Source organism: Drosophila bipectinata, chromosome 2L (genome assembly GCF_030179905.1).
Source record: "Drosophila bipectinata strain 14024-0381.07 chromosome 2L, DbipHiC1v2, whole genome shotgun sequence".
NCBI lineage: Eukaryota > Metazoa > Arthropoda > Insecta > Diptera > Drosophilidae > Drosophila > Drosophila bipectinata.
In genome coordinates, this window is record NC_091736.1 from 15,298,102 (window position 1) to 15,310,766 (window position 12,665).

Below are 12,665 nucleotides of genomic sequence, written 5' to 3' on the forward strand. Positions count from 1 at the left end.
TCTAAATAAATAAAAAATATATTTTTTTTTCTATAATAAATTGAGAATTAAAACATCATTCGCTTTTATTAACAATTTTAACTCGCGACACTTTTCAACACTGGATTGGAAAAATGTCACGTCGAAGAAACAGAAGCTACGACAAAAGACACAAATAATAAAAAAGCTTATTTTGCGCAGGCATTTGTATATTTCCAGTAAATGCAAAGCCATGCAATCGCATATTTAGTACGCGCCGCCAAATTGTGAGATAAATTCTAAAGTTATTTAATCGAAAAACGACCAGCAACAACAACGAAACGTAGTTTTGGGCCCTATTGCATTTTGCGAGAGTGCGAACGAAGAAGAAAAGTGCGTGTGTGCAAAAGTCAGCGAAAAAGAGGAGCGCAAAACAGAGCGGAAACACAACAATACACAAAAACATACACAACACACACTGGAATACACACACCCACCCACACTTGGGGGCACTTACACACATCGGTGAACACACATTGACGAAATATATACAGGAGAGGCTCCAACGTCGAGTCAGCAAATAGTGCCACACACACAAAACCGAACAAAAAAAGAATAGAAAGAAAAACAGAGAAGCTCCATCTGCAGAATCCGTGTTATCCCGATCCGGAATGAATCGCTCCGACGGCCTGGTGAGGCGCTCGGTGAAGCCCCGGGAAAATGGTGGTGGGGCGGAGGGTGGTCTGAATGCCAACACTCCCGACGACAATCAGGATGCGTTGGACTCGCACAAGGACCAGGAGGACAACATCGACGACGGCGACTCCAAGGAGACACGACTCACGCTCATGGAGGAGGTTCTGCTGCTGGGACTGAAGGACAAAGAGGTGCGACATTGCTGGGGAAACCTTATCAGATTTCTGTGCTAGAAAGTGGGCCCAAATTAATTAGTGTTGGCCATCACAACATCAAGATATCAAGTACACATTTCTTTAAATGTTAACTAGGCTTTTTGCTTCTGACCTTCTCGACTGGCTCAGTCTTTCTTTGTCTCTCTTCCCAACCCTCCAAGACAACCTTTTGTTTGGCTTTGGGTGCATCGTGATGGACCATCTGTTGGCAGAGTCGTAGACTCCCAGGGGGGGCTGGCTTCAAAGGGTTTAAGTAATATTTTTAAAAGATATTTTTAAAGAAGCTTATATTTTATTATAAAATCTAACAGGAATAGGTTTAATTTTTAGAAAAATATATTGTTTGTTAGCCCCCCATGCCTCTCCAACTTGAACTCACAACTTTTCCAGTTTGTTGTGCAATAAACTATGAAATCTCTTGACCAAGATGAGCAATAACTCGTTACCAGCTCTTCGCTGCTCATAAATATAGTCACGGCCTCTTATCTATGTTTGGAGCTACTCAGAAATAGTTGGAATTGGAAATAATCTTAATAGCTTTTCAGTAAGCTTTTCCAAGTACGTTTAATCAGTTAAAGAAGTAATTACGAAATGGTTAGTTATTTTGACAGATAGATGGAGCCTAGTAACAGGTCTATGATATATAGACCTTCAGAAGAATACACACATCCATGTCCATTACAGCATCACGCTCGTCAAAAACTCCACATTTGAGAGAGGGGGTTTCGTCAAACGAGTTTTCCAATAAGTGACCACTTCATTTGCATACGATTGAAATATTCACAAATCTTTGGATATTTTTGGGATGTTATCCATAAGCGAGAATCGACCGCTTACGTGCCCCATTATTTCCAACCGGCACATTCTCTCATTTTCTCCATTGAATATGTCTGTTTTGTATTTCACTTGCCTCCGGAGCTTTATCGCTCAATTGCCATTTCGTATATTATGGTACATCATACATACACATGCGAGTGACACCAGTTCCACATCCCCAGTACTACGTCTATTTGTTTTTATTATTTTGCCCGCATTGGAACGCCGGGACGTGTGGCTTGTTGCTCGGTTTGGTTTTAGTTTTAGTCTCGTTTCTTGTTCTTATCGGAAACAATTCTTCCATTTGGCTAATTGTTTGAGGAAGTGCTTCCAAAATGTTGCCTCTCCTCATGCTTATCGGTGCTGTCTTATCAGTCCAACAACGTCATTCATTTTTTTGATACGATATGTACTTTTACATTTTATATGTGTGCCATCCATTAGGAACGTTTCCATATCAGGAAATGCCGATTGTTCGTCTATTTTAATTGCAAATGACTCAGTATTGGGCTTTGAAATTGTCCTAAATTTTTAAAAGTTTGTATAATTATACTTTCAACTTTATATATCATTTTCTAATAATAAACTTGGACCTTTTGGCGGTATTTTATTAATAGATCGCAATGCTGGCTTTTATGACATGTTTCTGTGGGTTTTATTACTCAAGCCTAAGCAAATTCAAGTGTTTAATGTTGAAACAGCCGGGTCTTGACGTTGAATGAAACCCTTACGGGCCTAGCCTAGCAACACATCTTAATAATTCATCATTTTATAGACTTGCTGTGGGTCTAAGAGAAGGGCTTAAGTCAGGTTCTCTTCAAAATATACCATATACCTTAGAGCTCTTTAGGTTTAATAAAAAACAGTTTTTACCTTTACTTATTTTATGTATTCTTTTTAGGGCTACACATCGTTCTGGAATGATTGCATATCAAGCGGATTGCGTGGATGCATTCTCATAGAACTCGGCCTGCGAGGTCGTGTGATGATCGAGAAATCCGGCATGCGACGACGTGGCCTATGTACAAGGTATTTAAATAAATAAACAATAGAACTCTTTTATAAAATTCTTAAACTATAAATATTTTTTGCAGAAAATTGATTTTGAAATCGGATCAGCAAACCGGCGATGTTCTATTAGATGAGGCACTCAAACACATCAAGGAAACAGACCCCCCAGAGACGGTGCAGAGCTGGATTGAATATCTAAGCGGTATGGGTTTAGTTTTCTATAAAATTCAGATAATAGATGTAATGCTGTTTTATATTTTTTTAGGTGAAACCTGGAATCCTTTAAAATTGCGCTACCAGTTAAAAAATGTTCGTGAACGTCTGGCCAAGAATCTGGTGGAGAAGGGTGTGCTCACAACGGAAAAGCAAAATTTTCTACTCTTCGATATGACGACACATCCGCTAAGCGACAATGTTGTCAAGTGTCGTCTCGTAAAGAAGGTACGACTAACATTCATTAGAAATAAATTAAAATATTAATGTTAACCCTTTTAGATACAAGATTCTGTGCTGTCCAAGTGGGTAAATGATCCCCAGCGCATGGACAAGCGTATGCTGGCTCTGATCTTCTTGGCCCACGCCAGCGATGTCATTGAAAATGCTTTTGCGCCACTCAACGACGATGACTACGAGGTGGCCATGAAGCGAGTGCGGGAGCTGCTGGATCTCGACTTTGAAACGGAGGCGTCCAAGCCGAACGCGAACGAGATCCTGTGGGCGGTGTTCATGGCGTTTACGAAATAGGCGCTCCTTTGATCGTTTTTCAGCTCCTCTCAACAGCACACACACTATTTTCCCCCACAAATCCAACACAAAACCCAACCACACCAACATCTGGAATACATTTCGCTGCTTTTGTTTTCGAAACTTTGCTGTGAGTGGAAATGAATTGGTCGTAAAGATATATTTCTTCTGAATGGCAACAACGCAACCACCCCAAAAAAATCAGTTTCAGTAATATAAATATTTTAAGAATGATGAGGAAGCAGCCATAAAACCTTTAAAAATATATATATATTTTTGTCGAAACTGCATTGATGTCAACTGCTCAGTTGTCCTTTCTTTTCAGTTCTCTCTTCAGTTCTTTGAGCATTTTTCTGTAAACACAATGTTTTCCAAACTTAAGCAGTAAGTTATAGTAGTGATTTTTCTTGCAATGAACCTGAACATTTTTCTCGGAGAATTCAAAGTTGCAGCAATGTTTTTGTATTTATATAACTAATTGTAAGCGCCAAAAACAAAAAATAATAAAATTATACATATATTTTAAAGTCTGTGCAAGCTGCGTTAAAACTTCCTATTCAAATAATTTATTTTCAATATTTTTCCTATTATATTTTAAATGTCACTTGATTTATTTTAGAATATTAAATTTCGCGGTGACAAATCAGTTTTAAAAAATAATTAAATTTTTCGAAAACAGTGACATACACATAAGTACGCACCCACCCAAACCCAAAACACAACACGATCAGACCGATATATTCACACGGAGCGACATATTCTGATGATCCTAGGCAATGTTTTTAATTTAAATTGTTATTGAGAATTTTTGGGAACATTGAAGTTGAAGAACCTTTTCTAAATGCTAATTGAAAATAAAAATACAAATAAAGTAAAAAATAACGAGAGAAGGGACAACGCAAGAATGAAAATTTATGTAAATGTAAAATGTGCACGTCAAATAATAATAATTCTTAGATATTTAAAGGCCTAATAAACTATAATACAAATATAAATATATAAACCTTATATATACCTTAAATGTTTTCAAATAGTTGTGAATTAAGGGAAAGAGTTGGGGAAACCATTGGCATTGGGGCCAAAATATTTAATATCCACCGTTTAATAAGGATTTCAAATAAATAAAATATATATCTCCATTAAAATCAAACAAGTATTTGTAGTATTTTTAAGTTTTTATTCCAATTTTCGATCTCACTATATTTTTTTCCGCTTTGAACAGTGTCTGATTTCCGTAGAGGGGGCAATATAACCATATAAGTCGAATAATTCTCACACGAAACATTTAGGTTTTATAATATATAATAATAATCTTTTAAATGACATACAGTATGATAAAAAGCAGGGCGCAGCGCACAAGTTATTGCAAAAATACATTAAAATTAACATCATCAGTTTTTAGGCCAAAAAAATAAACAAAACGAAGGAAACAAAGGAGTGCTCTTATTCTATCCATTATAATCATCTAGTAGTTTTCAACTGTGGGAAATTTGCGAGTAATTTTTAATTACAATTTATCATATTCAGTGGAATTTGATAAGAGAATAATTTTTGCTAAGAATTTGCAATTTTTTAGTTGCCTTGTTTAACAAATGTTCCGTTTTTTTTTCCTTTCTTTAGCGTAGCGATGGGGGAAATACATACAAATATATATTATATAGTATATAAACTTTAAAGTAAATCAATGCAAATCAATGGAAACTTTAATAAAATTAATGGAAGAATTGATACGCTCAAAATGATAGACGTTAATTAATATATATGTATATGTATTTTTTATGTAAATATAATTGAAGTTCCGCCAGCTGAGGCTCCAGTTCCTACAACGGATTTCTTAGCTCTCTCCGATCTTCCACCCTATTTTCCCAGGCGACTGCGCATGGAGGACAGGCGACGCAACCGTGCCCGGTTCTGGGAATAGCTGTCCGCCCAACTCGCCTCGGCCTGCTTGTACATCCCTGAATGGCCGGCGTGCTAACTCAGTAAGTCCTTGATCTCCTTGTGCATGTGACACAGGAAATCGACATAGCTGGCCGAGCCGTCTGTGCCACGGTCCTCGACCAAAAAGTGACGGAACACGCTCTCCAGTTTGTCGTTTTGACGCAGCCAAGTGATCTGTCATAAGATGGAACATGAGATTAGGGAATATTGGGCAAGAACTTAAGAAATACATACCCTCATGTATCGTGTGCGCTCCTGCATGATCTGCTCTAGAATATCGCTGATGCGCTTGGCCAGTGGCGTGTCTGCCACGATGTTGAAACGCTCGAGAGCAAGTTGCTGCAGTCCCTGGACACCGAAAACAGACTGTACAAAGTTCGGGGAGAGAGCCTGGCCCAGCCAGACGAACAGATGGACTCCGTTCTCCAGGATGTAGGCGCCATCCTCCTGGGTCTTTTCGTGCGTGCATCGGACGGGTGTTGGCAAATCTGTTTCCTCTGGCACAGCGTTGTGTATGGGAATGAATCGGGGATACAGATAGTTCACAGACTGGTTGAGGTCCATTGACAACACAAACTGGATAACATAAGAGCGATCGTCCAGCGTCATGTCGGAGCCACCGGAAATCGCATCGTTCTTCAGCAGGCACGAGGAGTACAAGGGTAAGAGCTTGAGGCACTCGGGCAGGATAAGTTGGCCGGCGGAGGTGGGAGATGTGCAATGTTTTCGGTAACAGGCCAGGATCTGAGCCGACCGATGGATCAGGTTGTCCTTAACCTGTTTGGGCGTGTGCTCCATAAGCTTGAAGCAGGCCTGTTTTGCGAAGAAAAGCATCATTGCATCCAGGTCGCAGCTCTTGAAGACATCCGCAATCGTTGTGGTCACCCGCAGTGCCAGGTTGAGTATACGCAGGCGCCGCTGTCCACTGCACGAGGTGTAGAGCAAGGCCACCTGTAGGTAGACATTCTCCTCCGGCGGCAGCTTGTCGTCGTGTTTGATCTCAATGCTCACCGATTTGGTGGAGTCTACAAGTAAGAGGTCATTTCGTTTCAAATCGCCAAACAATCTTCATGAAAATACTCACCAATACTGGCCAGCTCCACGTCTGTGGTGTTGGACATGAAGAAATGGCCATAGAAATCCGTAGGGCGAATACCCGCCGAGGTGCGTACTCGCATAACGGCATCAAAGGCGATGGGCCGGGATACGTTCTTAATGATGTCCTCAATCAGACGCTTGCCATCCACGTCCGCCTGGAAGTACGTGTACTTGTACACCTCTCCGCCCGTCAACCGAGCGACCTGACCGATCGTGGCAATGTCTATGTACGCGTTATTGAACACAAACAGATCCACAGAGCAACCCTGCTGGACACACTCCTGACCCAGTTGATTGTAGGCGGTTGTCTGCGGGGTGAGAACGGTCTTCTCCTTGTCGGTGCCCAAAAGTTTCCGATCGTCGCGGTTCTTCAGCTTGCCAGGAGCTTCCGCTATGGGAAGCGTTGAATTGAAGACCAACAACTTTCCAGAGGCATTGGAGGCTTTGAGGGCTTCCAAGCCAGCCTGAATGGCCGGGTAGAGAATCGTCTCAGTTTCCTTGGTGTCCGCAAACATGCGTGGAATCTCCTCCATCAGAGCATCAATAACCGCTGCAGACTCCTCTGGATGGCAAAGGAAACCGTCGAGCAGGGGCATGAACATTTCCTGAACATCGCCCACCACCATCATTTGGGGCTGGGCCAAGCTGCTCTTGATGTTGTAGAAATGCACGGTGCTGTTGTAGGTGATGAATCCCACGCGCACCTTTGACTTGTCCTGGCCCTGATCCACTGGCAAATGCTTAAGTATGTTCTTGATCTGGGCGCACAGGAGATGAACCAACCCGGACTTTACTGTGTTGTACGAGACATCAATGATGAAAATGAAAGCAGGAACCTCCGGAGGAGTGTTGTTCTAAAAAGATAACAAAATCCAATCAGTTTTGTACCGAAAGTAGAGAACCCTTTTTGAACCTACCCGACAGTAATCCTTGGTGGCCAGGAATTCGTAAGTACCCAGCAGCAGCTCTGGCCTCTCATGCTTGTCCACACGCTGTCCTGTGTGATCCAGGTGCTGGTAATAATCCGGATGAACTAAAACGAAGATTAACGACAGATATTATTACATTTTTTTTTAAGTCATAAGCATCTACTCACCCTCGGATGTCACCTTGCACATAAGACACTGGAATCGACGACCTGCATCCACGAACTGCATGTTGGGTGACATGTACGCTTTGCATCGGTTGCAGCGAATGGGTCCCATGTCGCCAAAGTTGACAATCGGTGGCTCTAGTTCACCCTCGGCGATCTTGGCCAGTGGCGAAATGTTCAACGTCAGCGGCAGAGCCGTGGTCTTGAGCAGATCTCCGGTATTGGGGATGCAGTACAGCGATGAGCGCATAAAGCGAGGGGAGGAATTTCCCTGATCGTGGACCACGAACTTTGTGGTCACCAATGGAGGCAATAGTCCGGGTTGATTGGTCACGAACGGTCCTCCGGCCAAGCGCTGGTTCTCAATCATCACTTGGATGGGATTGGGCATTTGGTCGGGATCCAGACGCCGAGGCTGCGGAGCCTGTTGGTACATGTTTCCTGCTCCTGGCATAGGAGGTTGCTAAAAATATTCTCATAAAATGGGGTTCATGGCTTTAATGGTGTTTATACGCACATTAAATCCTGGACGACCTGGTTGTCCTGGGTAGCCGACACCTGGTTGAGGTGGATATCCTGGAGCTCCGGGCTGCTGTCCTGGCTGTGGCGGATATCCAGGCATGGGCGGCTGACCTGGCTGGGGTGGATAACCGGGCTGCTGACCGGGATATCCTGGTTGTGGGGCTCCGAATTGGGGCGGAGCAGCTGGTTGCTGTCCAGGAAGCGGTGGTGGTGCTCCTGGAAATCCTCCTGCTGCCTGCTGACCCGGATAACCAGCGCCAGGATAACCTCCTGGCTGGGGAGCCCCATAAGGAGCTCCTGGTTGGGGTGGTAATCCAGGCTGCGCTTGGGGTGGTAGTCCAGGTTGCAGCTGGGGCGGCAGTCCCGGCTGTTGTTGAGGAGGAAATCCCGGTTGAGGTTGAGGCGGCAGTCCCGTCGGCGGAAGTCCCGGCTGGAGTTTGGGTGGTAGGCCAGGTTGTTGCTGTGGTGGCCCCGCCTGTGGTTGAGGGAGTCCCGGTTGTGTAAAAGTCGGAGGAGCAGCTCCAGGCGGCAACAGAGGCTGTCCAGGTCGCGAAGTTGGCACTCCAAAAGGTCCTGGTGCAGGCTGGGATGTGGGAATCTGTCCTGGTAGTGGAGGCTGCCCAGGAAGAGGTGCCTGACCAGGTAGAGGTGGCTGACCAGCTACTGGAGCACCTGCTCCTGGTAGTGGTGGTTGCCCTGGAGCTCCAAGGGGCTGCTGACCGGGAGGTCCCACCGGCGTGGCCGCCTTTGGAGGCGGCATATGCGGCAAGCCCGCTAAGCCGGCACTATTTAGGGTCATCTGATTCACACCGCTTGGCACGCTCTGCGCGGTACTACTGGGCGGTGGTGCTCCATTGGCATAGCTGGTAGCCGGTGGCGGAGCGAAAGCAGCATTGTTATTATTGATCGGAGGTGGAGGTGCTGCATTGGAGTTGAACTGATTGAAACCGGTTGAAGGCGGTCCAGCAGCTGAAACTGGAGGCAATCCTTGGGCGGTGGGTGGTGGCTTCAGAGGATTTCCTCCACCAACTCCTCCTCCGCTCACACTCAAGCCACCCATCGACGTGGCCAGCTGGAAGTAAAGATATTTTTTGTTGAAACATTTATATTTCTTATCTACAAAGACTAGCTTCAAGTTTTCTATTATGAAATCGGGATGACCTTTTTTTTAGGTGAGTGAATGGAAGCTTATCGGAAGCTGTTTGTTAGAACTCTTCCCCGGCTTAATAATTTATAAATCTATGTATATACTCCCAAAGGGGAGGTATTCCAAAAAAAAATCTAGTAAATCAGTATTGTAGGTCAAGATTAAAATTCCCGTGATTTCACCTGCTGTTGGTAGTTGCCATTCAGGTAAGTCTGTGGAGCTGACGACGTCGGCGGTGCTCCATACTGTGCTGGTTGTTGTTGCAGGTGCTGCTGCGGCGGCAACGGCTGTTGCTGCTGTTGTAGTGGTTGCTGTTGAGGTGGCCATCCACCGGAAATCGGAGGAGGCGCTCCAAACTGCGGCTGCTGCTGCGCCTGTGGTTGCTGGAATTGCGTGGGCGGTGGCCCGTACATATTCGGATTCATTATCAGCCCTTTTCTAATCCCAGGAAATCCAAATCGAATCCAAACAACTTTCACACACCACCAAGAGTCAAGAGAGAGCGGGGGAAATTAAATCGAAACACACACTGGTGGCTCAAAGTTCGCCACGGATATTTGGCAATTTGTGGAGCTACAGCGGCGGATTTCTGACCACTAACTGCTCGGATAGGGTCTTGGGACTGGTGCCTCAACTCTTGACGGCCGCGGCGCACGAGTCGCTGGTAGAAAAACAAAAATAATTTCAGACAGGACCGAACTTCCACGTCAGTTCCCCAATTCGATTTTTTTTTGCCTCTTTTAGTTGCTGCCACGTAAACAGCACTGTTTTCCAACACTGTCCGTCAGCGGGCCTATCGATTGTTTAACAGTGTGGTGTAAGGTAACAGCTGTTTAGCATGCGCTGTTAAGAAGGTGGTTATTGTTTACAGAGTGACGTCATATTTAAGAGCTTTAATATTTGAAAATTCTGAAATAAAATTATTTTTTTTTCCAGTAAAGGGATTTATTGCATTTCGACCAAATAGTTAATAATATTTTGTATACTTAAAAAATGGATTTATGTGAATTCAATGCATTTTTAAAAATATTTTTGGGTGAGATTTTTATACTTCGTTTATCTCATGGTTATTCGAAGGAATCCCCAAAAGCGGCTCGGATATCTCTTGGAATCTCCCCGCCCAGGATGTGGTGTCCACCCTGAATGCCCCCTTATCAAATTTTACGGCCGGTTTAAGGTCCTTGTTGAATCGTAGTCCTGTATACCGCTCGATTTCTTCGATCTTGGCTAAATGATCGCTCAACTTGCCCCCTACTATACGGCTATTTTCTATTATATATCCTTCCATGTACGGATAACTTCCGGGAATTTGACTGTCCATAATTAAAACCTTGAAGTAGTGCGACGGAACCGGAACTGGTATCCAATCGAAAACCTCATACTTCATGGACCACTTGTTATCCTCGTGGCAGAAGGGAGTGTAAATTGGTCCAGTGTAGGCATACACTGAGCCATACTCCTGCGCTTTGGCGGCCACGTACTCCTCAAGATCGTTCCATATCCGTCGCTTAAAAGCTTTGCAGATTTTCATGGAGCCACAGCTAAGAACATAGACATCATTATAGCGTAGATTGAGGTTAGCATAACCGGATTCATCAGGGGCTATTTTTTGGTAATCGCCACGAAAATGCTCACAGATCCATCTCGGGCTGTTGATGCGCATATCCTGCGAGACAACGTAGTCTTTGTGAACGAGCAGATTCTCGGAGCTCGGCAGACCGTACTTGATCAAGTCCAGCAGATCGGTGGTGGTGGCATTATCGGTTTTGAGCATAAAGAATGCACTGACTAAATCGAAAAATGGCGATACGATACGCTCCCGAAATTTGTCACTCAATGAGCTGGATCGATTCCACAAACGCTTCTCGTGATCAGTCCCAAAAGTTGATAGCTTTTCGAAAAGAAAAGATTAGTTTATGAAAACGCTAATCATTAGAAATAGAGTCACCATTGGGTACAGCTTGTGTCTATGATAGTAGATGTACGGATCTCTTCTAATCTGTCGGAAAAGTTTCTTTATGGACACCTCCTGCTGGACAAAAGCACCGCACATGAATCCCGTTAATCCTGCCAGAGCACACATAGCATATTGATGTGGTCTCCAATCGTTTAAGGACATTTTTGAGGTTAACAATAATTTAGACTTTTTTCGTTGCCCAATAAACTAATACTATGTATGTGTAAAAAAAAATCAACGGCAAGGAATTTGTGTCAGAAATAAGTGTTGAATTGTCAAGAAAAAGGCTTTTCAATATGAAAAGTTGATCGCTGTTTAGTGAAACCAAAACTTTTTATGAATATTTTTTATGCCTTAATTTATTATGGTGTTTTAGCGGAAATCGCGGAAAACCTGTGATTCACTTGAATAATTACTGCCAAATATAGCACTTCTCCGTATACCGTCAAAAAACTTGAGACCCGCGTAATGTTCAATTTCCCGAATGTCACAGAGGAAGGAGCGAAGGGTCAGGTCCTTTGGAATCTCTGCATTAGGCAGGACATATCCTTCCATATAGGGCTTGCCCATGGGTAAGATCGACTCAACCATAATCACCTTGAAAAAGTGAGTGGGCACTGCTACCATATTCAGGCCAATCATTTCATATTCCACACCAAACTTTCCGCCATCCTTTTGATGTGGCTTATAAAGCGGACCCGTGCAGACATATACGGATCCAAATCGGTGTACAAGATTTCTCACATAAGTCTCCAGATTCCGCCAGGCACCACGATTGAATCCTTCACCAATTTGCGGAGCAACATTGGTGAGGAAAAAAGTATCCTGGCAATGTTCCAACTCCAAGTGGTGATTCCCAGCGGCTGCTAAGTGACCACGGTCAAATCCGGATCTGCGGTAGTCAGTTAGTTCTGACCGGAAGTTAGAGGGCACTCGCATGTCCGGTTGATAGGTCCGATTACGTCTGCTTATCCTATCGGTTCGTAGTTGGTCTATTTCAAGATGTTCACATACCCAATGGGCTACCCGGTTCCGGCGATCGTATGATAATACAAAATCAGAATAAAGCCGAAGATCGTCTAGGCCAGGAAATCCGTACTTCATGATCTTTGCCATGCGGTGAGTGTGATGCTCCTGGTCCTCGAAAAGGCCAAACTAAAGATATGGAAAATAATTCCAGTTTATAACTGCAAGTTTGGTAAAAAAACTTACCACTTCATCAAATTTTGGACTAACATAGTAAGCATAGGGATCCTTTTCTATTATTTTATTTAGGCGTTTTTTGGCGTCTTGCTGCTGAAAGTACATTCCAGCTACAAAAGACAAACTTACTGTACTTACAGTGAGGACTACGCCAAAGGCCAGGAATTGCCATTTTGGTTCCATAGGTGGATCCAGTAAATTAAATCTGTCTCATTATGCTAAGAATAAATCTATTTTTGAAAGCTTTCTCTTAGAATAAGTGGG

General features: G+C 43.6%; 4 protein-coding genes across 4 annotated transcripts; 1 reads left to right on the top strand and 3 right to left on the bottom strand.

Annotated features, from left to right (window-relative positions):
• The first annotated feature begins 97 nt into the window (after positions 1-97).
• Positions 98-4,448, top strand: sau (Golgi phosphoprotein 3 homolog sauron). The gene is made up of 5 exons (XM_017242299.3): positions 98-845; positions 2,587-2,714; positions 2,780-2,898; positions 2,962-3,137; positions 3,192-4,448. The coding sequence occupies exons 1-5, from the start codon at positions 630-632 to the stop codon at positions 3,438-3,440; spliced, it is 888 nt and encodes a 295-aa protein (XP_017097788.1). The 5' UTR covers positions 98-629; the 3' UTR covers positions 3,441-4,448.
• Positions 4,449-4,724: 276 nt separating this feature from the next.
• Sec24CD (Secretory 24CD) lies at positions 4,725-10,005 on the bottom strand. The gene is made up of 7 exons (XM_017242296.3): positions 9,424-10,005; positions 8,090-9,166; positions 7,576-8,035; positions 7,397-7,512; positions 6,466-7,333; positions 5,616-6,406; positions 4,725-5,555 (listed from the first exon to the last, which is right to left on the bottom strand). The coding sequence occupies exons 1-7, from the start codon at positions 9,664-9,666 to the stop codon at positions 5,415-5,417; spliced, it is 3,696 nt and encodes a 1,231-aa protein (XP_017097785.2). The 5' UTR covers positions 9,667-10,005; the 3' UTR covers positions 4,725-5,414.
• Positions 10,006-10,186: 181 nt separating this feature from the next.
• Tengl3 (Testis EndoG-Like 3) lies at positions 10,187-11,467 on the bottom strand. The gene is made up of 2 exons (XM_017242185.3): positions 11,190-11,467; positions 10,187-11,132 (listed from the first exon to the last, which is right to left on the bottom strand). Exons 1-2 carry the CDS (start codon positions 11,358-11,360, stop codon positions 10,287-10,289), a joined length of 1,017 nt encoding a protein of 338 aa, XP_017097674.2. The 5' UTR covers positions 11,361-11,467; the 3' UTR covers positions 10,187-10,286.
• A 75-nt stretch (positions 11,468-11,542) lies between these two features.
• On the bottom strand, positions 11,543-12,665 carry Tengl2 (Testis EndoG-Like 2). The gene is made up of 2 exons (XM_017242186.3): positions 12,411-12,665; positions 11,543-12,353 (listed from the first exon to the last, which is right to left on the bottom strand). Exons 1-2 carry the CDS (start codon positions 12,582-12,584, stop codon positions 11,571-11,573), a joined length of 957 nt encoding a protein of 318 aa, XP_017097675.2. The 5' UTR covers positions 12,585-12,665; the 3' UTR covers positions 11,543-11,570.

Coding starts and splice junctions, on each gene's coding strand:
- sau (XM_017242299.3), top strand. CDS start 630: ATGAATCGCTCCGACGGCCTGGTGAGGCGCTCGGTGAAGCCCCGGGAA. Junction 846..2,586: donor TGGGACTGAAGGACAAAGAG/GTGCGACATTGC, acceptor TATTCTTTTTAG/GGCTACACATCGTTCTGGAA. Junction 3,138..3,191: donor AGTGTCGTCTCGTAAAGAAG/GTACGACTAACA, acceptor TAACCCTTTTAG/ATACAAGATTCTGTGCTGTC.
- Sec24CD (XM_017242296.3), bottom strand. CDS start 9,666: ATGAATCCGAATATGTACGGGCCACCGCCCACGCAATTCCAGCAACCA. Junction 6,407..6,465: donor CGTGGAGCTGGCCAGTATTG/GTGAGTATTTTC, acceptor TCTTACTTGTAG/ACTCCACCAAATCGGTGAGC. Junction 5,556..5,615: donor AGCGCACACGATACATGAGG/GTATGTATTTCT, acceptor ATCTTATGACAG/ATCACTTGGCTGCGTCAAAA.
- Tengl3 (XM_017242185.3), bottom strand. CDS start 11,360: ATGTCCTTAAACGATTGGAGACCACATCAATATGCTATGTGTGCTCTG. Junction 11,133..11,189: donor GACACAAGCTGTACCCAATG/GTGACTCTATTT, acceptor CTTTTCGAAAAG/CTATCAACTTTTGGGACTGA.
- Tengl2 (XM_017242186.3), bottom strand. CDS start 12,584: ATGGAACCAAAATGGCAATTCCTGGCCTTTGGCGTAGTCCTCACTGTA. Junction 12,354..12,410: donor GTCCAAAATTTGATGAAGTG/GTAAGTTTTTTT, acceptor CCATATCTTTAG/TTTGGCCTTTTCGAGGACCA.